Source organism: Eriocheir sinensis, chromosome 8 (assembly GCF_024679095.1).
Source record: "Eriocheir sinensis breed Jianghai 21 chromosome 8, ASM2467909v1, whole genome shotgun sequence".
In the NCBI taxonomy this organism is placed as follows: Eukaryota; Metazoa; Arthropoda; class Malacostraca; order Decapoda; family Varunidae; genus Eriocheir; species Eriocheir sinensis.
In genome coordinates, this window is record NC_066516.1 from 16419876 (window position 1) to 16447490 (window position 27615).

The following is a 27615-nucleotide window of genomic DNA, read 5'->3' on the forward strand; positions in this document are numbered from 1 at the left end:
ATACTTCTTAAGGATGCAGCCGAAGAAACGTGAGAAGTATCATTATTATTTTTTTTACGATGTAAAATGTGGTTATAAGCTATGACAATCCAGCTTATTAGTATAAACGCTTGTTGTACGCTTCTTCCTCTTTCTTGTTCGAAATTATATATATATATATATATATATATATATATATATATATATATATATATATATATATATATATATATATATATATATATATATATATATATATATATATATATATATATATATATATATATATATATATATATATATATATATATATATATATATATATATTATATATATATATATATACACACACACACACACACACACACACACACACACACACACACACACACACACACACCAAGTAGATTAGATAATAAATAAAAATAGTGTACATACAGGAGTGTGGAGGATCTAGAAGAGGCAGGGCTCTGCATACAAAAGATGGGCAGAGACGGAGGCAGGGGCAGGCAGAGAAAGGAGCAGTGACGGGCAAACAAGACAGGGGCAGGGGCGAGCAAAGAGAGGGGATGGGGGGTGAAAAGCAGGGACAAACTTACAGAGCACGGGCATGAAGGGAAAGATGACAGATATTACAGAGGAACGGGAAGGGTCTTGGAAGGGGAACAAGTAGAGAGACGGGGACTACAGACAAAAACAAGGAGAATACAGTGACTAGTAGTGATTTGGAGGGGCAGTGGGAGAGCCAGGACAGGGGCATGGGGGGAGCAGGAGGAGCAACAAGTGTATAGACAAGGGCGCAGGTATAAGCAGGGACAGACAGGACAGGGGTAGGGTCAGACATACATTCAGGACAGGGGAGAGGATGGAATAGAAAAGGACGGACATGCAGACAGGACTGAAGCAGGGACATACATAGAAGAGAGAAGCAGGGATGAGTAGGGGCGGGCGAGGCTGGCAAGAGGTGGATGGGGAGGAGCAGGGGTCGAGGCAGGGGTGGGGGCGCCAGGCAGGCAGGCAGCAGGGCATCATAGAGAGTAAGTTACGAGCTGGCCACGTGGAGATGACGCGGTGTACGGTCGCTAGCCAAATAAAACAGCAGGACGCTTCCACATTATGACCACGGTATGGTAATGTGCACCCCTCCACACCCCTCCCACACGCCCCTCCTGCACACTTCTTCTACACACCCCTCCTCTTCACCCCTCCTGCACACCTCTCGAGCTCGTCTTTAAACCCTCCACACTCTTCCACCTCTCCTCGCACATCCTTCCAGCTCCCTCTCATCCACCCCCATCCTCCACATGTCAATCTATTCACTTGCATCTCCTCCTTTTCCTTCTCTTTAGGCATCGTTGTTCCACTTCTAACACCCCAAGACTCAGGATATCTCGACCTCTGTGATCCGTTCCGCCATCCACGTTTGCTCAATACACATTCGCATTTTCCTTCACATTTCATCCTATTCACCGCTCACCTAACCAGACTACTACACCTTCCTTCGTTTTCTTCCTCTAACCAATCTTCTTCCCTTCCTTCCTCAACTCAAACCTTCCCACACAAGCACCTCATTAGCCACCTCCGACCCCGCACACCTCCCATCGAGTAATTAGCAGCGCCGTCAAAGGTAATCACGTTTATACAGTTCGTGTGAGTTGTAGTTGAGGTTTCGTTGTATTAGTGACTTTGCGTGGCTCCGCGTTCAGTCGGGGCTCGCTGAGGGATGGCTAAATGGTTTGTCTGTGAGAGGGACGAGAGAGGACTGACGCAGGAACAAGGTTGTATTAGCGTTGATTTTGTCAGTTCTTTATATTACGTTTGTTTCAGCCAGAGTTCTGAATCAAGACCTGTAGAGTGGGTTTCCACTTCAAATTCCAGATATTTCCCAAAGTAGTAGAATAATACAATGTAAAGATTTTCAAAGTCTGTACCGTCATACCCACAGCAGTATACACGGAAACCAGGTACATCTATTTTTTTTTTCGAAAGCTTAAATTCATAACAAATAATATCCGCACAATAACTGCTAAGTGTATTCCCACAAGAGAATCGTGTTGCCTCTGCACGAGTAGAAATAATAAAAAATCGACGACAGTAATGAAGCCCATGAACGTATGTAAATAGCTGGAGACGCTGTCTCGGAAATCAAAAGAAGGAAAAAGTGCCTGCAAGGGAACCCGAGCCGCTGTGCACAGCCTGGACGACGGCGCGAGGACGTGAGTGTTAGGCAGCGGTTGATTGGCCATCACGCCGCTAACTCGACACACACCGGGCTGACTGTCTTGACTGTATTGCGTTTGTGTTTCTTAATGTGAAGAGCGTGAGGTGGAATCTTGTGGGTATGCATACTATTTTTCTTTTTTTTATAGATGAACATCAGGAAATATTGTGCGTTTGACATAACTTACCTTAATTTAATGAGGCATTCTGACGATATTTTACTTCAAGCATACCAGAAGAAAAGTTACCTGTTAGTGTTTGAGTTCGAAGACGACGGTGGCAAACAGATAAAAGACTAATTCCCATTCAGTATTTCCGCTAGACGAAGTTCGGTTCGTCTTCCGAAATGAAAAGGTGTAGTTTTGCTATGAAATGAATTATATTGGCAGGGTTGCTTTATTACCATTACTTATTTTTAGAGTGGTACGTAATAAAATGTTAGTTTAGGTCAGGTATATGATATTTTTAAGTGTGCTTGTTTCGTGTCCGTGAAGGATGTGGAGTTAGTGTGGACCACTGCCAAGACTGGAGTGGACCCAGTGGACTCTGAATGTCTTGGGGGAGATTAGGGAAGGTGGGTGCCAAGGTGACGATGGGGCGGCGCTGTTAGTCGGGTGTTAGATGTTGCACGGGACGCCGGGGCGCGCGCACACACACACACACAAAAAAAAAAGCATATAGACAGCACATTTAATTAGTTAAATAATATATTGAAGTAGAGTTCCTTGAACATATATCGTCCATTACAATACATTTGTCACTGAGATTAAAAAAAAAGATACAAATGTAGAAGAAAATTCAATTTATTAATTAAAGCAGACATCCCCGACAACAATCTACAGCATTGCATTGTATAGAGTCAGCCCTTATTTATGACTTTATGTGACAGTACCTACAAAGTAATTATGCTTGGAGAAATATATCGCTAGGGACACTAAGGTTTATTGAGTGGATCTTTTCTTTTTATCTAACCTGCCATCCTTCTTGCTCCAAGTTCCTTCTTGCCTGCCTTCCCTCCTTCCATCTTTCCTTCCTTCCTTCCTTCCTTCCTGCCTTCCATCCTTTCTTTTCTTCTGAACATAATTCCTCTTGCATTATTTTTTCCTACCTTTAATTCCTCCTTTACTTCTATTCACCCTTCCTCCTCCGTTCCATACTCCCTAACCCCACCCCACCACCCACCACCTTTGCGACCTGTCAGCCACTCGCACCGGACATCGTCGCCTACATAACATACTTCCAATACCCAGATGTCGTTACAAGTGACCGTGGCACCGCGAGTTACGGCAGGCGAGTGTCGGGGTGCCAGGCAGAGCCACGGGGAGCCATAAGACACCGTGCTTGTGGGCCGCCACGCTGCATACACAAACAGCGTCACCTCACTCTGTATGCAGCTTGGCCCCGACCCTCGCCCGGCCCGGGGACACCAAGAGGCAGGGGGTGTGTAGGTGCGTGTGGGCCGGGCTTCAGGGGTGGTGGGGTTTGGCATGGTGGGTTGGGTTGCTGTTTCTTATGCTTCTCTCTTTCCTTTTGTCCTTTTCCGCCTTCCATTTCCTCCTCTCTTCATCTGTTTCCAGTCAGTTGCCATCATAGCTAGGGCGTAGGGGTAAGCAAAGGTAAAGAAATGATAGATTACGGTATAATAAGGAAAGGGAGGTATGTTGAAATAGTGTTCTCGCCAGGAGTTTGTAAGAAGTGTTGTTGTTATGTCTATTCAAAACAAAATAATGGTAAATAGTCATGGAATTCTATCAATATTGTTCGATGTGTGTGTGTGTGTGTGTGTGTGTGTGTGTGTGTGTGTGTGTGTGTGCTTGCTTGCATGTGTACTGCCTCCAGTGGCTAGCGGCCTCATTTGTCAATCTAGCAAAGTGAAATGTTTCAATTACTGCTCTCTCTCTCTCTCTCTCTCTCTCTCTCTCTCTCTCTCTCTCTCTCTCTCTCTCTCTCTCTCTCTCTCTCTCTCTCTCTCTCTCTCTCTCTCTCTCTCTCTCTCTCATCATTTTCCTTTTTTTTATGTCCGTTTTATTTGACCTGCCTCTCTACCGTGTCCACCACCATTGCTTTAGTACGTAGCCTCCACCCACCCTCTGCACACCTTTTCTTTTATTCTTTAGAGTATAACCCATGAAGAGCCTATAATATTTTTTTTCATGCAAGACTAAAACAAAAAACAGCCATTCGGAAAACAAAAGGCTGATTTGTACACGCATACAAAAAACAAAAACAACAAAAAAAGTGAGGAGGCAAAAACGAAAAAAGAAACCGAAAAAAAGGGTAAAGAAAAGAGGAAACAATTACTGGCAGCCACAAATGTAGACCTCATCGCAGCCTTATGTAAACAGATGTATAGAGCAAGGGAGTGAATAATGCATGACAGGGCGGTGAATGAGGGCGTATCCTGCTGCGGGGAGGGGGGGCGGCGGGCGAGATGAGGTGAGGTGAGGGAGGGGGAGGGTGGCGTGCTCTGCGGGGGGTGATTGTCCAGGCAAGTTGTATGTATGGACCTGCCTACCTACCCCTGACCCCTCCCCCCTCCCCCTTGCTTCTCCTACCAACCCCTGCCCCTTCCCTTCTCCCTCCTTGTCTTCAAATATATACCTTGTCTGGCTTGCCCTTCCCTTCCCATCCAACGCCTTCCCTTCACATCTCGTCCCTTCTCTTCCCATCCTACCCGTTCCTTTGCCTTCCCTTCCCATCCCATCCCATTCTTTCCCCGTCCCTTCTCTTTCCTTCCCTTCCCTTCCCTTCTCATACCTTACCTGGCCTGTTCATTCTTGCCCTCACCTTTCTTTGTCTTTCTCTGCCTTTCTTTCTTATACCGTCTTTTTCTTTCCTTTCACTTTCTTCTTTCTTTAACTTCAGTTGGCTTTCTCTGCCATGCCTTCCCTTTTCTTCCTTTCACTACATTTTTCTTTTTGTTTCATTTTTTCCTTTCCCGTCCCTTCTCTTCCTTTTCCATCCTTTCCCATCATTTTCTTTCCCTTTCTTTGCCATTCCCTCTCATCTCTTTCCTTTCTTTCCTTTTTCTTTCCTTCCCTTCCCTTCTATTTTCCTTTCCCTGCCTTCTCTTCCCTTCCGTTCCCTTTCTTTCATTTTCCTATTCTCCCCCTCTCTTTCCCTTCTCTTCCCCTTCTCTTCCTGTCCGTTTCTTTCTTAACCTTTTATTAAATATTTTCTTACCTTTTTTTATATTTTCTCCGTATCAATTGACCCTCTATTTACCCTCTATTTACCCTTCTTCATCTTCTCTCGCCCCCCCTCCCTAATATCTGTCTACCTGTTCTATTCATGTATCTACTCATTCACCTTTCTCTTAAGTGTCTATCCTCGGCCGCGTGGTACACCTGTCACCTTTATTTATTGTCTCCCTTCTGCAGGTACGTGATCACAGTGTTGTCCCCGCCGACGGTCCCTTACTCCCCTCCTTCACATGCCCCCGGTGGTGAGTACAGCCCTTTCAGTGTTTTTTTCTTTTGTATGTATATGTGATGGGCTTTCAATATATGTCCAAGATTTCATGTGTGTTGGAGGTTGTGCTGTTTTTATAATCGTGGTGGTAATGAGAAATGGAGAGAAGATAAAGGCTAAAGAAGAGGAGGAAGAGTAAGTTGATGATAATGAGGAAAAGGAGGAGGAGGAGGAGGAGGAGGAGCAACAATAATAACAATAATGAGAGAAGGTGGAGAAGAAGGAGGGGGGTTAAAAAGACGAAGAGGAGAAGGAGCAAAAACAGAAAATGAGTAAGAGGTGAAAGTAGAGAAAGGAAAGGAGGAGAGAGAGGAACAAAACAATAGCGATAAGAACGAAGGAAACTATCAGAAATAACAAAAAACAAGGGCCAAAAATTTTAAATACGAAAATCCTACTTAAAAGAACAATAACAATAGAGGCGGTACGCAGGGGTGTGGGGGTGTTGAGGTGAGGGGGGCGGGCGCCACGCCGCAAAGGTACGCCAGGAATGTTCCCAGGCTTACCAGCGCCTACCCCCCTTCCCCCCACCCTTCCCCCTCCACCTGTGTGACGCCCCGTGATTACCTATGCGAGATGTGTTTGGGGGGAAGGTGAAGGACATGTAAATAGATATACTGACGGAGCTAATAGAATATAACAATACTTTGACACCGGTGGAGAAGTGGGAGTATGTGGTTGATATGGGAAGTTGAAATGGGCAGGTGAATAGGTATACTAATGAGTTATAACACTGCTTTGACACTGGTAGAGAAATGGGAGTATACGGTTGAGAGATGTAGTTAAAATGAGCAAGTGAATAAGTATTTAAGTGGTTCAAGAGGAAATAACAAAACACCACACTAGGAGAAGTAGTGGTATGTTTCTGGTTCGAGAGGGGGGGGGGGGTAAATAGGAAATTTCTTTCTGTTACACAAGTGGAAGGGACAGACTGTTGGGTTTGGGGGTGGAAGGTGGGACCCAGGTGAATAGTAAGTAATTGAGAGACGCAGGTGAAAAAGAGACAGGCTTATTGTGATGGCAGGGAAGGTGAGGGTCAGATAAGTATACGGAGTTAATACAAAATAATACCACCTCCACATGTAGGGCGAACGTGATGGAAAAAATGTGACCCATATTAATGAGGCTGCAGCGAGGGACTTAGAAAGGGGTTTAGGTCTGCATTTTAAGACGTGTTGTTGCAGTTATTCGAGGGATCTCCCATATTGTTATGGCTTATTTTATTGTGGCTTTGTTACACCATATGTCACTAGTTGAAAGAGTTGGGATGAAAAGGAAAAAAATAATTGCAACCCAAAATAAATGTTCTAATCGGCTTCCAGCATGAGTTATATTTACAGTGTATTGTAGAGCTGCTGGTGAGAGATTTTATCATGAAAGCCATGAATATTCTTTTTTTTTCTGTAAGATGGGCAAAGTGACTATATATACCTGAAGAAGAGCCGTAGAAACACCCCCGTAACACATATACCTTTATTTGACGTATTTATACTCCTACCAAAGTTATTTAACAAACTAGATGTCAGCGTATATGTAAGCGAATAGGTGATGATTACCTTTTATATTGTCAAGTTATAGATTAGTGACCTTGCTCAATTTTTAAGACTTTAAATCGATTGGCAATTTTCTGTGTAATACATTTCTGCTCGTCGACGAGGACAAGATGAAAACAAAGACAAGAAACAAAGTCAGTGTACACCGTTTGACTGAACGTGGCAGCAGCAATAAAGTCGTTTGATTGTCTAATGAGAATAGCAGCAATAAACATTAAACTTTTATATTTTTTTATCTCATAGTCAAGAAATGACGAAAAAGTAATATGGGAAAGAGGAACTGGCCACCACGAAATGCCAAGTGTCTCAGGTCTTTGGCGCAGGTTAGCAAGTATATAGCACTGGATATGAAGGTCGTGAATTTTTTTGTGCGCATGCAAGAAAAAAAGAGGGGAAGAATGCTTAAGAAATTTGACATTGAAAAGGGTGATAAGGATGATGCCCAGGACGTCTGACACTGCATGCTGGGAGGCTGAGGGGGACGGAGGCCGAGCTGGGGAGGAAAAGAAAAAGTCCGTGAGAATAGCAAGATGTGGGCATGACTCACCCGTGTGGTGGTGGAGGTTAAGAGGAGAGAGAGAGAGAGAGAGAGAGAGAGAGAGAGAGAGAGAGAGAGAGAGAGAGAGAATTTAAACTCACTTTTAATATACACATTTTCATATTTTAAAAGAATTTTAGGACATTTATTGAGGTTATGCAAAGTAATAAACGGTAGTAAAATTGTGTGGCATAAATACAACTGCACAAAAAATAAAACTGGAAGAGAAGAAGAAAAAAATCTAAGAAAATTCCTCTCTGTCGATTTTCTTTTACCTCCAAACTTCCTGCACCAAAAGAATTCCAGTTTTAATTTATTTTTAAGCTGCCCTGACCGAAACCGCGCGGCCTATACGTCAGAGGTTTTATTGATGGGGTGACGCGCGGAATGCTTACTCACAAAAACCGAAGAAAAAAGGAGCAGGTGGGGGCGACGCGGAGACACAAATAGGAGTGGATAGTTTTATGAAGGATCGAGTGTCGTCTTTACCGGCGGAGCAGCGTGTCGGGGTGGTAATAGTGGACGCAGAGGACGCGAGGACATAATGGATCGAAGAGCAAACAAAAGCAGGATGTAGTAAAACCTGCTCAACACACACGCACACACACACACACACACACACACACACACACACACACACACACACACACACACACACACACACACACACACACACACACACACACCTTTAGAAAGTGTCTTTAATGCCTGCTGCTGCTGAAGAACATTTAATCCTTTCCTCTCAGCCTCTGACCCCTGACCCCTCGACGCTGGCAGAAGTGGGAGGAGGGGCAAGAGAAGTAGTGAGGGAGGGGGTAGGGTATGGGTGGCTCCTCTCCCTCCCTTGGGTAACACTCCTCGTCCCTTGCTCACATTTGCATACTAACCCGGAAACATTCTCTGACTCTCTCCCTCCTTTTCTCCCTCTCTCCCTCCCTCTCTCCGTCCTCATCCTCCTCTTCTGGTTTTCAACTCTCCATTTTCTCATCCCCCCCCCTCCCCCGCTCATTTCTCTCCTCATTTTCCTCTTCCTACTTTTCCTCCTCTGGTTTTGACTTTCCTTGATTCCCCCCCCCCCCCCCATTTCTAATCCCCTTCTTAACTCTCCGTTCTATTTCGGCTCTTTCTCTGTCTCTTCTGATTCCTACTTCTTTTCTTGTCTCCTCGTCCTCTGTTTTTCTCTTCCCTCCTCCGCCTCCTGTGGCTGTGATTATTGCTGTACCCTCTTCTTATGGCTTTAACTCTTCTATCTCCGGCTCTAAACTTTCTTTTATCTATCTCCCTCCCTCATCCTTCTCCACCTCCTTATCGTATCTCTCTGCCACCTTAATCCACATCAACTTTCTCCTCCACGCTTAGTCGACCCCTCGTCTCTTGGATGGGTGTGGCGGACCTCATGGCCTCTCCCTTTCGCTCCCTCTTTCTCCCTTCACCTTTCTTTTTCCCTTTCCCTTATTATGTGCGGTCCCTCCTGCCAACCTCTTCGATAACCTACTGGTGACAAAGGGCATGAGGATTCGTTTTGTTTATTTCTGACTGGCTGCTGACTATACGGTTTCGTTAGCTGGATGTACTTATAAACCGCGTGGAATAGATAAAAACAAAACAATTCGTGAAGTCGTGCCATGAAGGTGATGCGTTGTGCCGAGTCTGTCCGGGGCTGGCTCCTTGTGATGACATGGTGTTCGGTATTATTATGCCGGGAAAAGGCGGAGATGGGGCCAGACACAGCGGCGGGCGGCGGGGCGGCACAGGGCGGTGAGTGCAGCGGGCGGTGCGGCAGATAGCGGCCTTCCTGCTGGCGCTGCGGCGGGCGGTGAGGCGGCCTGGCGTGTGGTGGGTGGTCTGTGACGTCACACCAGGCACCGGGTCCTGTGGCAGGCGTCCTGACGGAGGTGTGGGTGGTCGGCCGCGTCATGCCACAGCTGGTGCTCCGACAGGTGGTGCGGCGTGGCTCAGGTAGGCTGGGCTGGCCTGGCCTCGAGCTGAAGAAGGTGAAGGAGGAGGAAGAGGAAGAGAGAAAAAAAGGACGAGGAAGAAGATAGATAAAGAAATTGCCAATTTGTGGATGCTCGCTTCTCCTCACGATCTGAATAGCAACTCTATCCCGGATATTCGTTGGAAGATTATCGTTTAGTGCATTTTGTCACGTGGCAGTGACATGCCTGGCGAGTCACATGCAGGCACCTCACGAGTAACAACTCGCAACTGCAAGGGAAGAGGTCATACATCTGGGCTTCCTTCCCTTAAGACAAGTCATGTTTTGTAAATGTTAACTTTGTTATGTCGGTGGATTTGTCCGTATAATATCTCGATGTGTGTTTATTTGTCGGTATAATTCGCTGATGTTCATTAATTTGTCCGTATAATACGGTCATGTGCATCATTTGTCCGTATAATACACCTACATGTATTATATGTCGCCGCAATAGGTGGAAGTGCATTACTTGTCTCTTCACGGCGTCTCAGCCATTAGGTGTTGCCTCGACCATACATACCTGAGCAGGTGACGTGCCGGACAGGTAGGTGGCTGGGTGACGGGGGCGGCGGATCCTCATGTTCCTCCAGCCTCACCTGGCCTTGCCTCACCCACGCAGCGCCTCGCTTGGCCGCTTGTCACCTCACCTCACCTGCAGCACAGTTTACATGGTAGCTTTTGGATTAGATAGTGAGGGATACCTAAACCTGTGCTTATCGGTATTCTTTATATACACATTTAATTGTTGGAAGTCCATCGAAAATGAGGGATTAAGTGAGGGGAAGCAAGGGGGAGCTTCGCGATGCACTGCCTTGGAGTCGGTCTGTCAGTCAGGGGGAGACAGGGGAGGGGGAGGGGGAGAAGGCATCGTGGCACCTGCTCATTAGCGTAACAAGGGACGGCGGGGAATACCTGGCCATGACAGATTCGGTACGTCGCATAGGTAAGGTGAGGGAGGGGGGAAGGAGGGAGGGAGACGGAGGGAAATGCCAAACTTACCCTCCAGATAGTCAGTGTCTCCCCACACCACCGCCACCACTATACTAAGTTGACAACCACGGACGATGGACATTGAAGGAGGAGGAGGTGGTAGAGGAAATGGTTTTCTCCTCGTCTACTCTCCCTCCCTCTTCACTGGCTGCTTCACTGTCACCCGCTAAAGTGTACATGGTAGACCTCAATTGATGCTTTATTTTCACCGTCGCATACCCAAAACAATTTATATTAGACAGCCAACAAAAAGCCAGGCTGAAAATATATGCGAGTAAATGTTTAAGTGTTAGAAAACTTTCACTGATAACTGTTATCTTGTGCAGCGGGGTAAAGGAAGGTAAAGATAAACCCTTCCACTTCTCATTATGTGTGTTAAGTCTCGTCGGTGTGATCAGAGATGTTAAGCAAGGGTGACATGCCCAGCAACTATAGAATATCTTGGCCAGCGTGCCCAGACAACGGTGAATAATAGTTGAGAACTCAAGGATCTGAAAGGAAACCTTGTTTGTACGTGTGTTGGCAATTAGATGAGCAAACAGACAGACGGACGGGGAGAGGCACCGACAGATAGACTGACAGACATGCGCAGATGTCACCTTCGATGCGATTCTGCTGGTGATTGATAACCGCACCTGAGGGAACAGTCACTTGCGCTTTCTGATTGCAGCTTTGACACGTTAATTATGACAGGTGTTGAAAAAATCATGCTGGGGGCGACATATTAACGCGCACCTGTTCCTGAGTGTAGACAGCCAGGTGGTAGGCTGGACATGCATGCTGGTGAGGGCGCGCCGGTGTACGCAGGTGGTGTCTTGTTGTTGTCGGTGCCTGGAGGTGCAGCGTGGCCCGTGGTGGTGATGGGTGTAGTATTTGTAGTCATTAAAATATTTGGTGGGCTGGTCGAGGCTCGCGGCACCGGTGTGTGCTCTGCTCTGCCAATTAGCGTGAACCGTGTCCTCGGCGTGTCCAACAAGCTGCCCCGATACCATCACCATGCACCCTGCCCCGCCCCGCCCCGCTGCCCCGTATCTGAACCCCATCACCAGCCCCGTTCCTCATCTGGCCCACCCTCCATCGCCCTGGTACCACTTCTTTGCTACTAGTGCTGGTGCTGCCGCTGCCTTTGTTTACACCTGGCGATGCGTTTTGTTTGGCGCGTTTGAGAGGGTGAAGAGCGTGGGATATCAGATGGGGGGGGAGAATGAGGTGAGGTGAGGCGGTTACTGCAGTGAAAGTCCATCTGTTTCCGAACCACCTACCCCAGAGTCACCTGTTCTTGAAGTTCGGAGCAGTTTAACACGAGGAGAATGACTTACAGTTTTGAACCACCCTGTCTTATCCTCGCCTCCGCACCTTGTCACCTGTGTGGATTTATTGTTGCCTCTTCATCCTTTAAAAGTGATAAAAAAGTGACATACATTCCTGAGGTGAATAAATATGAGTCTGTCGCTGATGTTGGGCCGTTGAAGAAATTGCCGTATATAATCATAATGCATCGGCGCTTGTTTGCATTTCATTTACGTCTACAAGGAGCAGGAAGACATTTGTTTCGTTAAAAACTTGCCTAACTTCAAGCAACAGGAAGAGTGAAGGGCGAGGGTGCCTCCCTAATCTTGCGAGTGGCATTAAACATTCGCTTGTTTTGTTTATTTGGAAACTTTCTTTGCCGTCCCTCACACCTGTCCCGTCACACCTGCTTCGTTACCTGTACCTGTGATTGCTACATTGAAGAAAAACAAATCACCGTAAAATTATGTGTACGAATATAAGAAACTACATAAACATTTTCTATCAGTCTGCTTTTTCTATATATAAAAATACACGCACAGTACCACTACATTTACTACGATACGCCTGTCCACAATGCTATCTGTTTTATATGTGGGTGCTTAAAAACTCATCTTTTCATGGGGCGAATTTACGAGATGATGTGAGGCTCCCTTGTCATGTCCAACACTCACTCTTTTGCGTGGCTGTGGAGGAGGAGGAGGAGGAGGAGGAAGAGAAAGAGGAAGTGGAGGAGGAAAGGAAAAGAAGAAGGAGGAAAAGGAGAGGGAGAAGTGGAGAAGGAGAAGGAGAAAAAGGAGAGGGAGAAGTGGAGAAGGAGAAAAAGGAGGAGAAAAGGAGCATAAAAAGAAAAAAAAAAGAAGGAGGAGGAGGAGGAGGAGGAGGGGGGGAATAAGGAAGGCGAGATAACAGCGAGAATCCATGTGAGGCGTGGAGGCGTCGTTTACCTGGTGTTTACATGGTGTTCCAGCGGGCATCACGCGGCCGGGGCACTGCTCGGCTCAATGGGCCCCTCGGAGGACAGGCCCGTGAGGGGGGTAAGCCTATTAGACGCCCGCGCCGCCAAAGGGAGGATAAGCCCTAAGCATATACCTCACGGGACTCAGCCAGATGAAGAAGAGCTGGGTGTAAGGGGACTCAATACTTATCAGGCAGAATAAAAAACATAGTAAAATTGCCGTTAAATTGCCTAGCGGGTAGGTATGCATGAGTGTCACCCTTGCTCCCACCAGGCACAAGGGTGAGAATACGGTGCGGCTACCTGTCCTCAAAGGGGAGGCACCTGAGCCACCTGTCTCCCGCGAGCATAAATTGCGACAAAGATCTGCAGTAATGACCTTTAGATGGCTGTTCCCGGTGGCTCGTTTCCCCGCCTGGGCCGAGCTGGGGGAAGCTGAGCCTTACGTCGGTACTCATTAAGGGCGAAACTACCAAGCAGCAGTCTTCGTTGTGGTAGCCAGGGCCTCGTAGCTCACACGGCTGGACTAAGTGGTCGTGGTGTCACCGGCACGACTCGCAGGTGTGACACGGCGACCACGACGACTCCTTGAACGAGGATGCTAAGAGCGGGAGTCTGGCTTTGGGAGGGTTTGGAGCGACCTTGTGTGTTAGTGTGGGGGTGTTGGAGAGTGGTGGGGAGGGGGGGGCTGCAGAGATGAGGTGCGTCCGGCAGCATATATCACGCCCAAGACCCGAGCGTGTTAAGGATATGTCTTCATCGGCGGGGAAGAATTAGACGCTGGGGGAGATTTTACTCTTATCCTGCTGGCGATTTTTTTTTTTTTTTCTGGGATACTGTGAGGAAATGTGAATACTGAGGATAGGGGATGATGACCTAATCGGGAATTATTTATGGGTATGGTTTATCGGAGAAATTATTGTTCTGGTGTTGATGGTGGTTTTGCTGTTGATGGTAGCGGTGTTTGTGGTTGTGGTGTGGTATAGGGGTAATAGTACTTGTTCCGGTGGTGGTACAATAGTGGAGCAGCTTCTTGCCTTATCTTACATTCACGTCTTCAAAAATACGATGTTGAAAATATGGCAATTACCTAGCTCCATATTTTTTGTTTACTTGTTTTCTACTTGCAAACACCTAATTAGCTCACTCAAACGCTCTCGCAATAAATAAATAATGTCACATCCTTGCCTGTGAAAGCAAGAGATACAGCAGAGGTGCTAGAGGATACAACTGAGGATGCCCGATGACACGTGATAAGAAGTTAACACATCGAGCCAGCGAGGCGACATAACATTGTTCGTCGCAGCGCCGAAAAGGTGGAACAGACAGTAGTAGGGCGTGTGTGAATGTAGAGGCCGGTGGATGCAGGGAGAAAAGCGGAGACCAGAGGAATAGTGTTAGCGGTCGCTGAGTGTGTGGTGGTTGGAGGACTTTAGTTGGTAGTGTCTGTGGTGGTAGGGAAGGTTGAGCAATGAAAGATATTTTAATGCACTATAGTATGTACTTGTGTTATAGGTTGTTTTGGATTGCATTGGATTAGTTATATAGTGTATGAGATAATAATGTGGTTGTGGAGTTGAAAGGGGAGTGGGTATAGGGGAGTCCATACGTGTAGTGGAATACAGGTAATGTAGTGATGGTGGCACAGGTGGGCACATACCTTCATATACCTGCGTCCTGAAGGCGGTGTGGGGTCCCGGGAGGAATTTCAGGCCTCACACGATGCTTTAATCCTTCGCCAAGAGTATTCTCCCATTGAAGGACTCTTTAGCTCCATTCCTTTGCCTGCAGGATGCTCGGCGTAATATATTTGCTCATAATTCTGTTCGTGGTGGTTTCGAATGTGTTGAACTTGTTTTTTTTCCCTGCAGACTCGTGTGTTCAGAATGCTTGTCAAAGTTATGTTCATTGATTCCATTAATTAATGAGGTTGAGAAATGCTGTGTAATGCTTTAATATATATATATATATATATATATATATATATATATATATATATATATATATATATATATATATATATATCTATATATATATGTGTGTGAGAGAGAGAGAGAGAGAGAGAGAGAGAGAGAGAGAGAGAGAGAGAGAGAGAGAGAGAGAGAGAGAGAGAGAGAGAGAGAGAGAGAGAGAGAGAGAGAGAGAGAGAGAGAGAGAGAGAGCTTATTTGTGTTTGGTCTGAAATATTTATACCTTGAGCATTACGATAAGGATTATCTCTTAATTAATGCTGCGAACACGTTTATTTAAGCCAGATGGATGGCAGGTGAGAGAGAGAGAGAGAGAGAGAGAGAGAGAGAGAGAGAGAGAGAGAGAGAGAGAGAGAGAGAGAGAGAGAGAGAGAGAGAGAGAGAGAGCAACTAGACAGATATAGACAGAGATAGATACAGACTGGCAGAGGAAAGACACAAAGGAGCAGATAAACAAGTATAGAGATAGATAAACTAACAAACACAGACAGACATACAGACAGGTAGACACAGAGACGGACACAGACAGACAGACAGAGAGACAGACAATAGGTGAACAGGTAAACAGGCGGAGGGGGGATAGGCTTTATCATTAGTAGCATGTTGAAGATGTGAATGACACTACAGAATATACAATTATGATTAATGTTACACGATAAAGTGAACCGAGAGCCGAGAAGAGCAAGGTAGTGCCCAAAGCGAAGTAATTGGGCACTGATAAGCGGCGATTAGGGAGGGGCATGCCAAGCTGGGAGGGGGGGGGGGGGGACACTTGTAGCAGCAAAATTGATGCTGGTTTAGGCGAGCATCATCTGCACATAACATCTATTACATTAACTCCTCAATTCGGAAGTGATATGGAGGGGAGTTAAGAGGGTAGGAGAGGGAAGTAGAAGTGGAGGCCAGAGGGAGGGAGAGGAGGTAAGGCGATGGGTGAAAGGATAGAAGGGGAGGGAAGGTGATTTGTGAAAGGGATGAATAGGGTGGAAAAGGGGGAGAAGAAGAAGAAGAAAAAGAAGAAGAAAAATCAACAGTAACAAGTGCAGTAACAAGAAAAAGTAGAAGAAAAAGAAAAAGAAAAAGAAGACAGAGATAAAGAAAACAACAACAACAAAAACAACAACATCAACGTCAACATCAACAAACAAACAAACTCGGGCAGCAAAACCGTCTTCGGGGAGTCGCTCTAGTGTGTGTGTGTGTGTGTACGTTCAAACTCGTAGTAACACCTGCGCGGATGCCTGGAGGAGCGGCGGGCGGCGTCCCTTGAGCCGCTGTCACTAGGAGGCGCGGAGGGCGGGGGTTAAAAAGGGCTGAATAATGCGTGTTTGTGTGGGCGCGGGAGGGGCGGGGCCGTGGCGAATTGATCAGTGGCGCGGCGAGCTACCGTGTAAGTCGTGGCGTTCAGCGCATAGGAAGGAGGTAGAGGCGGTGGGGGAAAGGGGAGGAATAGGGAGAGGAATGGGAGTGGAGGGGAGAGGAGGAAAGGAGAGCAGGGTACAGGTTATGGGCGAAGGGAAGTATAGGGGAGACGAGGGGGAAGGAGATAAGGGTCGGCGATTGGTAAAGAGGAGGAAAAGAGGGAGGATGAGGGGAAGGAAGGGTAGTGGAGGGGAGACGAGAGGGATGGAGAGATGGATAGGCGATGGTCGAAGGGGTGGACTAGTGGAGGAAGGGGAGTGGAAAAAGAGACCAGAGTGAAAGAGGAAAGGGTAGGCAATTGGGGAAGAGGAGGGAACCCTACCGTTGTGTTGAGAGTGAGGGGAGGGGTCTGTGCTGCTTGTCGTGTGTTAATGTTTAGGGTATGTGTTGCAGTTTATGTGTTTGTGTTGCGGAGAGACGCTTTGGCTTGTTCTTGGTGGTGGTGAATGAGAGGCGCATGATAACATTAATTTCTAACGTTTAATTTTGTTAGCATTTCGCATTGTCGCTTGTGGAATTACGAGGTATACAAAGTTTCTCGTGTGTGTGTGTGTGTGTGTGTGTGTGTGTGTGTGTGTAGGTATAGGGCTAGGTCTCCCCCCTCTCTTCCTCTCCAGAAACACGTGTGGTCGTCCCGTGGGTGCCGGCTGACAGACGGTCGGATCACTTGAAGCTATTTACCTTCTGGGTCACTCCAACACAGGGTGACACGTGTATTGTGTCACCCTACCCCCTCTGACCCCTAAAACTCTCCTGACCCATACCCACCACTTGGAACCCTCCCCCGCCACACCTGACCACAAGTGTTGGCCCACCGGCTCTGTTTTCCAAAAGTCCTCGCGACGGGCGTGCCGACCACTGTTAAAGGAGGAAAAGGAGTACGTGGCGGGCGCTGAGACGCCTGAAAGGGACCCTAATGGACCCTACATAGGAAAAGGTAATTGGACTGGCGTTGAGAGCTGCCAGGAATTAGCGTCAGGGTGTGAGAGCAACACCTTGGAGGGGCGGCGGCTCCCATGCGGCGAGTGGTCGAGGCCGAGGCCCAGGGGGAACAAGGGGTGTTCGTTAGGGGCACTGGGGCCCTAATACGTTAATGTGACCAGCCCTTTTATCCAAGAGTCTCCACCCACCGCGCCCTCAACACTGCCGCGGCCCTGCCCGGCCCTCCACGCTTCCTGCCGGACGAGGTGCATCACTGCGAGGCGGGAGCTAGGGGTGGAGGGTGTGTGTGCTTGGTGAGGCCTTTGTAGTGGGAAACAGAAGGATGGAACGCGCGTGCGGTCTCTCTCTCTCACACACAAACACACACACACACACACACACGCACACACCACACACACACACGCACACCACACACACACACATACACACACGCACACCACACACACACACACACACACACACACACACACACACACACACACACACACACACACACACACACACACACACACACACACACACACACACACACACACACACACACACACACACACACACACACACACACACACACACACACATATTTGTCTTCCTAAAACTCTTTCCGTTTGGTGCGCCTTGTCTTGTTCAGACCTGAAAAGTTTTCAAAATAATACTATATTATAACATGCAATACCCGCCACCCGGACGGACTTTTCCGTGCCCGCAGATAACGATTCTTCGTTTACTTCAACTTGCATGACCTGTAAAAGCAAATATTGGTGCGGCGAAACACCGCCGACCATGTTAGAGTTCCATTCATTAACACGCTCAACGGTCAAGCAAACACTGCAGAGGAAAGCAATGTTTTTATTCCCTTGGAGGTCTGCTCCCTCATAACTAAGGCGACACGTTGAAACACTGTGGTGTTACATTAGGCTGTGTTCAGGAACTGCTGGAGGAAAGACACCTTTTATTATGTCATCATATCTCACCTCTAAATTCCCGCAGCGTTTCGTCTCACAAACGTCTTCATTACATCGCTGATTGCTCACTTCAAAAAGCAGCTTCGCGTGTACTCTTTTGGAATACAAGTAGTTAAACATTTCTACGAGTTTCAGATGTTTTCAGTACACCCGCCGAATGAGTGATACAAACACGTAATCCCATAATTTCAGTCTTCGCTTTTCGTTCTTGTATCCAGGGCGTAGTGTTCCCTTTACTTTACGATCGGATGAAGGGCTTAACAAACATCATATTTCAAGCATTAACTGTCCTCCAGCAGGGCTACTGGAGGCCGCGTCGCGCTCCACCTCAGGTTGATAAAGTCTCGGGATTATCCTTTGGGTCGCTGGTAATGCTGACGGACGGCGTATTGAGGCGACACGAGTCAATACTTCATTAAGCCCATCTGGTTTGTCTCTCACTAACAGCCATGAAAAATAGGTCTTCCCGCTCCTCTCCTCCGGCAGCTGCTCGGGTTCTCTCCTTCCTGATGGATTCCGTGGCTTTTTCGACTCTATTTCTTTTTTTTCTTTTTAACTTCTTACATTTTCGTCAAAGGCAAAACCACACGACGGGCGACTTTGTTAATGTCCTTTCATCAGTGAATGGCCTGAAGGACGGTTATTCACAAAGACCACCACCATCTCAAACGCCTCCAACACCTCCTGTCCCCTCACCCCCAACCACCACCACCACCCAGGAGCGCGACCGTACCCAACGAAGCTTTAGTGGCTCTGTGAAGAAGACATCAGAGAGGGAAGGAGGGAGGGAGGAGAGGAGGGAGGAGGGGCTTGCGTGGAGGTGCAAGCCATAAGTCACCTTAACACAGGGATTCACTCGCGGTTGCCACTTTTCCGTCCGCTGTAACACGGATCGGAGCAGTATCTTACTAATTTCAGTTTGTAACCCGTTTTTTACACCCGCTCGGAAATCGGATTTTTATCGTGCAATATCATTTATCTCCCCCGAAAACAAGAGTGTAGCGGTGTAAGCTCCCGCCCGTGTGTTCCCGAAGGGGGTGGCCATGGTGGGAGATGCGGGGGGGGGGGGGGGGTTGGAGGGGGGGGGGTGACCAGTGTGTTTTGTGGCGGTAACGCTGCTGCCCGAGTCGCTCTTTTAAGCGGCCGAGGCTCACACATTCCGCCGCGACGCCGCTGAATAAGTTGTAAGTCGAAGGATTATCCTGCGGTGGGGACCGAGAAGAAACCTGCTCGTCTGCAAAGAAAATAGGATCTACTCCGACAAAAGGAGGACGAGTGAAGGAGAGGAGAGAAGGGGAGACGGAAGGAGGGAGTCTGCGGGAGGAGAAGGAGGGGGCGGGACTGTAAGAATCCAGCCAAGTTTTAGCTACAGAAGGGAATGTTAGTCGGCGTCGGAAGATGGAGAGTACGAGTAGATAAGAAAAAACTGAAAAACGAGAGAGAGAGAGAGAGAGAGAGAGAGAGAGAGAGAGAGAGAGAGAGAGAGAGAGAGAGAGAGAGAGAGAGAGAGAGAGAGAGAGAGAGAGAGAGAGAGAGAGAGAGAGAGAGAATATGAGTAAGCAAAATACGGTTGGTTTTAGCGAAGTGACAGGAGGGCGGAACTCATGGGGCACTGTGGGGGGTGAGGAGTAGCAGGAAGAGCAGGAGGATGGGTGAGGATAAGAACCCGTCCTTCATCCTGCATTGAGGTCTCGCGGTGCTGAGGTCCTCCTGGCGCCGGTGCTGGGTCTTTGTGCCTGGGCGGTGTTGTGTGCTGAGCCGTAAAGAAGCCCGGACGGTGATGCATGGTGGAGGTGTGTGGTGGTGTGGAGGTGAGGTGGTGAGGTAGCAAGCAGGGTCAGCGCCTCCAGTCCCTTCTCCTCCGTCTTGAGTCTTAGATCACTGCGTTACTTCCTGCCTCCTCCTCCTCGACCCCATTCCGTAACTTTTTTTTATTTATTTAACTCCTGCGCTTCTTATCTCTTCCTTCATCCAGTTTTTTTTTTTTTTTTTTTTTTCAATGTATGTTTTTCTTTCTATGCCTCGCAAGTTCTTTCAGTTACAGTTTTCACCCCCTTTGAAATACCTCTATCTTCTACTTTTCCCTCTGCACCGGCGTTACTGCATAGAGCTGATTCCTGTTTGCCGTTGCCACACCGTCTCCATCACCACCCTATTCGTTCTGCTCCTCCGTCTGCCCATTTTGTCAATTTTGGCGACTCCATCAAAGCTCTGGACCCCCTCCTCTTGTGGCCTGACCCTGCACTGTTGAGTTTCTGTTCCTCCGCATTTATTTTTCTTCCACTAATAAACACCAGGCTTCTTTTTTTTTGCAATAATGTTCGTTCATTCGATTAGTGTGAGATAAGTTTATTTACCTACCCTGGAGAGTAGATACAGTTTAGCTTACCTGTACGTGTACACTGTAATTGAAGGTGTACGTACGTGAAAGAATATTGAAGGTGAAAAACAGGGGAGTTAATATGCACCTTTTTATATTGTATCCGCGTCACCATTCTTTTCTTGTCCATTATACACAAGGTCAAGTATGTCATGTTTTTTTTATTTATTTATCTCTCAAAGAGGTTGTTGCTCTCAGCTCTGGTCTCATATATCCAGTGCCGCTAAACCTTGATTAATTTGGTCAACACCTGTTTTTTTTTATGATCATGAGAGGAAAACTGATCTTGTAAAGTGGCCTGAGCGGGGGCCATAAGATTCCGTGTTTATATTTATCAATGGTCCGCTGAATGGAGTGCCTGCGCGGTGAATATATGATGCGCGCTGAGCCGTCCATGAATTAGTCACACACAGATAAAGCCAAGCATGATCCCAGTCACCAGGTAGGCAGGTAGGATGGCCCCACTTGACCCATTAAGGAGAGGTGTCCCGTTGCTGCCTCACTTCTCCATTCAGTGCCTCGTTAGTCAGCATGGCCTTGGAACACTACATCTCAACACCCTTGGAAAAATGCAGAATATTGTTGATGAAACGAAAAGTTAAAACAATGTAAGGAATAGTAAAATTAGCGCATCACTCATCTACGTAGGAAAGCATTGACTCACACCAAAGGGGGTAAGGAGTTGAAACTAAAATAAAGAAGAGGTGATGAATGTAGGTCTGGTAAATGCATCACTAAGAACAGAGAAGGAAATCTCAAAATAGAAGGGTCTCTTGGTCTCGGATGCCGTGGCGTCAGATCAAAACCCTCTTCCGTTTCTTCCTCCCGTCACATCTGGAACCAGTAACATCGTGGGACGCACCGCAAGCCTTCGTCAGGGCAAACACAGCAAACATGAACACAGTTGCTCCTCGTCGACTTAGACAGGCGAAGAAGAAAAAATGCTTACCGTAAGATAGAATGATGCCTATAATACTGAAGCTTTAGATGCAGCAACCTAACCGCCGCCGCTTCTTCGGTTGTTTGTACGTTGTCTTAACTGGCCAGAACCTTAGGGCTGATGAACGGGACTCCTGACTGTGTACCGCGGCCGTTAGTGTCTGAGGCTGCTTGACTTTCTGTTGCCCCCACTCAACACACGCTGGCTTGAGGGGTAGGAAGAGGAAGGAGGAGGAAAAACAAAATATTCAGAACTTATTGTGAGGGGGGAAGCTTCTCTTGTTTTTATTATTTTACTTTAATTTGTTTGTTTTCTGGTTGTTTTGTTTTATTTATTTTTAGTTTTATTCCTTGATTTTTTTTTTTTTGATAGCCAGTCTCTCTCTCTCTCTCTCTCTCTCTCTCTCTCTCTCTCTCTCTCTCTCTCTCTCTCTCTCTCTCTCTCTCTCTCTCTCTCTCTCTCTCTCTCTCTCTCACTTTCTTCTTCTTCTTCTTCTTCTTCACACTCACCTATCAACCCTCGGTGTCTTTACTTCAACCCTTCCATCAACCCTTCGTTCCTATCGCCTCCTCTTCGAACCCATCCACCACTTTCTCCCTCACCCTAACCCCAACAACCTCCACCCTGTCCCGCGGCTTCCTATACCCCATAAAACCACCCCCGCAACCCGTCTTTCCCGCATCGTGGCAGGCAGGCAGGGCGGTGTTTTAAGGCTTTACGGTGTGGGTCGTTGCGATATAGGAAATGAGGCTATCAAGAGAGTAGAATTCCGGAGATAGTGGACGGGGCGGCGGGACTAGGAGAATGGTAGGGGCCTGACGTGGGCTATCGGAGGACACGGAGAGGCGGCTGGAGGGAGAGACAGTGTTATCTAATTTGTGGGGCGTCCATCAGCCTGTATACATTAGGCCTAATAAGATACATGGATTTTACTGCGTCCTCATAAGGGAAGAAACAGGTGAGCTTGCTAGGTGAGTAGGTAGAGAGGTAGGTAAGGTAGGTAGGTAGGTTGGTGAGTTTGTGTTTGTTGCGCTTGTGTTTATGTTTAGGGTGTTTTGTGTGTGTGTGTGTGTGTGTGTGTCGCGTGCATGTGTATTGGATTTATGTTGATTGTTTTGCGACACACACACACACACACACACACACACACACACACACACTCAACACCACCACCTGTCCTCATTTATACACTACCAGCGAGAACAACAGAGCGGCTTTATAATCAGAACACCTCCTCCTATATTGACAAGGAACATTTAGATAGAGACACAAGCAAGCAAGATAGGAAGCAAGCCAACCAACCATCTTCCCTTCCTTTTTCTCCCCTCTTGAAACAACGAGGGAGCAGGAACGGCAGTCGTAGAAGGGTGAAGAGAGGGGAGACAGAGGGAGAGAAAGAGGAAAGTGTAGCTTTGAGGGGCCTATCTAAGGTGGGGAAAGGAAGGCATAGGAAGGAATAACAGACGGCAGGCTTGTCCATGCGTGCAGGTAGTAACATTTCATATTTGTTTATTGGACGTTGTGAGTGTGTGTGTGTGTGTGTGTGTGTGTGTGTGTGTGTTTCTATTCATAAGTCACTTGTTTATGTATGTACACGAAGGATTATATATCAGAAGTGTTGTTGAATAGGAAACTTTTTAGACGTATGGAACAGCCTGAATATAATACACTGGTTCTGCATCTTACATGTGACAAGGAGAGAGAGAGAGAGAGAGAGAGAGAGAGAGAGAGAGAGAGAGAGAGAGAGAGAGAGAGAGAGAGAGAGAGAGAGAGAGAGAGAGAGTATAATAACGCACACCTGAATCATATTTATCCTATGCCTGCAATAATGATTAAGTTCAGTGTCATAAGTTTTTTTTTAGCAATCTCTCTCTCTCTCTCTCTCTCTCTCTCTCTCCCCTTTTCTCCCCATCTCTCCCTTTTTCTGCGCCTCCCTCGCCATGCAGTTTCTATACCACTTCACATTTTCGGCTGAGACGCGCCGGAGGTGGAGGAGGAAGGCAGGGGGGGAAGGGGAGAAGAGAGAGCGAGGAGGTAGTGTGTGTGTGTGTGTGTGTGTGTGTGTGTGTGTGTGTGTGTGTGTGTGTGTGTGTGTGTGTGTGTGTCCCTCTCCCTCTCCCCTGTCTCCCCTTCTTTCCCCCCTCTCCCCTCCTCTCCTGCCGTGATGGTACTCTGCTTGTAGTCGCGACAGTCACCAGGCTAGCGGCGGGGGAAGCTGTGTCGGCCCCGATGTTCTCTGCATACACAAATATTGAGGCGGCCGGGATCTCCAAGGAAATTCGCGTCGCAATATTGTTTACCGTATGTGTGTGTGTGTGTGTGTGTGTGTGTGTGGCGGCGGCGGTGGTGGGGTTGGGGGTGGGGGGAATGGAAGAGGGGTGATGGTTTAGTGTGTGTGTGTGTGTGTGTGTGTGTGTGTGTGTGTGTGTGTGTGAGCAAGAGAAAGAGGCGAGGTGTTTCCGTTTTAATGTATAACAAAATTACCAATATTAAATATATTATTCTTCCTCCTTTGTTTCGTGTTTTGCGTTGCGTTGTGCGAGATGCAATTTTTTATCCTTTCTCTCGTGCTTTTCGTAATTATATTCTTGCTTTCCGCTGGGGACAAAAGGCAGACACTGCGGAACAAAACCGAGAATTTGTGAAAGGTGAATTTCCACAATGAGCGGCAGCCAAGGTCATGCACGCAGTTCTTAAAATAATATAATAAATTTACACTTTCCCCACCATTTAGCTCGAAATGGGAACCATCATAATAACAAGAGGTTCCGATCCTCCAACAAAAGTATTTAAACATTCAAATTGTTGGCCTGATATTTGGTTTGATCCGAGAGTAAAGTCGTTGTGACTGAGGTAAGCAGTAGGTAATGCAGTTATTAAGGACAGTGATTAAGGTACTTTTGGATCGGTTGGGATAATGCGGTACTTATCACCAGTGGGTGTTTTTTTTATAACATTGAAATCACTAGAAGAACTGTTTCCTATACCCCGGAAGGCACCTTTTATTATAAGTAAGGTGCCATTCTTTTTAAGCAGTTAGTGAAGGGTTATGCATGAATGGTAATTAGTTATTTGGGTATTACTTTTTTCTTCTCGGAACCAGATCTGCCATTAATTAACAACACTATAATCGCCCTGGGTCAGTTCAGTCATTACAAACATCACCGTCACCTTAGCTTATTCCTCTCTCCACTTTAATTTCATTCTCATGACTTACCCGTTGCAACAGACATATTGATCCACTGAAACACACACACACACACACACACACACACACACACACACACACACACACACACACACACACACACACACACACACACACACACACACACACACACACACACACCGCTCCCGTAGCTCAATCGGCTAGAGCGCCTTAATGCAAGGCTTCACGGCCAAACAGGCGGCGGTTCGAGCCCCGCTCAGGCCGGATTCTTTCCATTGACTAGGAGTGGTTACTGTCCCCCCTTGAGCAAGGGGGGGTGGAGTGTGTGGTGTGTGAGGTCCTGGCAGTACCCAGAGATCGACAATAATGAGCATTTGCTCACGTCGTAAGAGTACCTGCTGGCGAAAGCGAGTCCAATTCGTGATCAGGCCGTGGTGAATTACACACACACACACACACACACACACACACACACACACACACACACACATATTCGCAGATTACCCTGTATTATAATGAAAGGAAATTAAAGAGACATCGGCTTGATAAGTATTAAACACATTTTTCACATTCTTGAGAGAGAGAGAGAGAGAGAGAGAGAGAGAGAGAGAGAGAGAGAGAGAGAGAGAGAGAGAGAGAGAGAGAGAGAGAGAGAGAGAGAGAGAGAGAGAGATCGCACCACCACCACCACCTTGAAAATACATCAAGGCAACATACTTTTTTCCTCGGCCGGAGACTCACCCTAGGCTGGCTTGACCTGGCAGGGAGGGAGGGAGCCGCCGCCCCTCGTTCCTTGCCCTGTCATGTATACACCACGTCATGTATACACCAACACTCCTGCTTGCGTACAACCGGTCCTTCTTTTCTCCCTACAAACTGCCTCTCCATTTCCTTCCCCTCCCTGCCTCTCGCCCGCTCTCTCCTACGTGCTCGAGTGATTGAGGGAGAGGGAGAGCGAGAGGAAGAGACAAGGAGGAACGGAGAAAAATCCACACCCGCACGTTACTACCTGGTGCCCGCGTGTTGTCAGGAGGCGCAGCTGGTGACGCCTGCGAGAAGTGCTTGTGGGGACAACAAGGTGACGCCGGGAAGTCTTGGAAATAGGGGAGGAGGACGGGAGGAAAAAGGAAAGGCCTCGGCTAGTGTGGGAGGGGCTGGAGGAGGGTTGGGGAGGGGAGGAGGAAAACGAGAGGAAAGAGGATGGGTCTGGGCTAGCTTGGGAGGGGGTGAAGGAGAATTTGGGGAGGGGCGGAGGAGGACAGGAGGGAAGAGAAAGGTCTGGACTAGTGTGGGAGGGGTGGAGGAGGATTGGGGTGCTGGGTATAGGTGTATCAATCCGTGGGTACATGGTGGGAGAGAAGAGAGAAGAGGAGAGAAGACAGATATTTGGTAGTGGCAGGAGGAGCCTTTGGGGGGTAGGGGAACGGGGGTAAAGGACAGGAGGGGTGTTCTTGTGTTGGGGGGGATGGGGTCGTCCCGGGAGTGGCGTTGGGGGTTGGGAGTGGGTGCAGGTCCGACATGGGAACCTCTGCTGTAATATTGAGGCGACCAGGAAATGCTCTCCTTGTCAGCATCGCGTCCTGCCGTGTTCTCCTGCGTCAGCTACAAGTCAGGAGGGCCGGCGTCTCTTATTTATAAGCTGCTCCTGAACATTCACGGCGGCGGGGGAGTGAGTGTTGGGTGCAGGGGCGTGCGTTGATGGGGGAAAGGGGGAGAGCGGGAGGGGGATAGGGGGAAGACAGGGATAGGAAGTGATTAGGTGTCTTCTCAGCTTTAGGAGGTGGAGGGGAAAGGCTGAAGAAGGGTGTGTTGTTTTGTAAGCTATGATGGACGTGCGTCGCGGGGTTAGTGCGTTGAGGGGGGAAGGGGAAAAGCGGGAGGGGGAGAGGTGAAAGATGGGGAGGGGAAATTATTAGTTGTCTTAGTTTTAGCAGATGGAAAGGGAAGGCAAAAGAAGAGGGAGGGGAAGAGGAGGGGGTATTGTTTTGTGAGCTTTGAGGGAGTAGATAGGTAAGAGGAGAGTGATGGACTGCTCTATTGGGTAAGTTTTAGGGAAGGGGGAGTAAAAATATGTGAAAGGGAAGAGGAGAAGCATGTGTGATTTAGTAAGCTTTTAGTATAAGTGTAAAGAGAAGGGAGATTAAGGATATGAGAAAATGCATAGGGACTTTATTTCGTAAGCTGAGGAAGTGAAATGGAAAAGGAAAAGAAGGCGAGGGGTGAATTGACCCGTTTTCGAGACTTTTGAAAATTAGAAAAGAAAAGGATGATAAGGGTAAGGATGAGGAATGTGTTTTGTGTCTCATCCTTCAGGTTTTGCTATTACGTCACGTGAGGAGGACCATGGCGGTGTGTTTTAGCTGCATTGTTGCGTGTTTTTGTGCAGGTGTACGTGACGGTAACAGATATGAAGGTGTGTGCCTGAGCGTCATGTAAGTTGTAAATATTGGAATGTTGTGTCGCAGAGGCGTGACTACAAGCTCATGCGTATGTAGTCGTTTATGTAATCTCGGAAGGAATTGCACTGAGTATTATAGTAACCGTGTCCTCTTTTCTTTTCTTTTTCGTATATCGCTTGCTGGCCTTATGATTATCGTTCTTCTTCTTTCTTCTTCTCCTTTGCCTCTTCTTATTCTTATTAGTGTCGTATCAGGTTTGCTGCTCTTTTTTTTTTTTTTTTTTTTTTTTACATTATATTGAACATTAACGGAAGCAGAAAACATTAGCGTATAGGATTAATAATATGCAGCATGCCATTTTTATTAATATATAATTAACTCGTTAGTGTTATATACGTATAGTCATGTTTTTACTCCAATAGTTCAGTCTTTGTGAGGACTCGTCTATCTC

General features: G+C 47.3%; 1 protein-coding gene across 2 annotated transcripts in view; it reads left to right on the forward strand.

Moving 5' to 3' along the window:
- LOC126995604 (uncharacterized) overlaps positions 1 to 27615 on the forward strand; it is a 101418-nt gene that overhangs the window by 41700 nt on the left and 32103 nt on the right. Inside the window, exon 6 of one of the 2 annotated variants that reach the window (XM_050855303.1) lies at positions 5580 to 5703. The exons of the other annotated variant lie outside the window; for it this stretch is intronic. Coding sequence (XP_050711260.1) covers positions 5580 to 5648 — 69 coding nt within the window. The 3' untranslated portion in view covers positions 5649 to 5703. Of the gene's footprint in view, positions 1 to 5579; positions 5704 to 27615 lie in introns of those variants that run through there. 2 annotated transcript variants of the gene reach the window in all.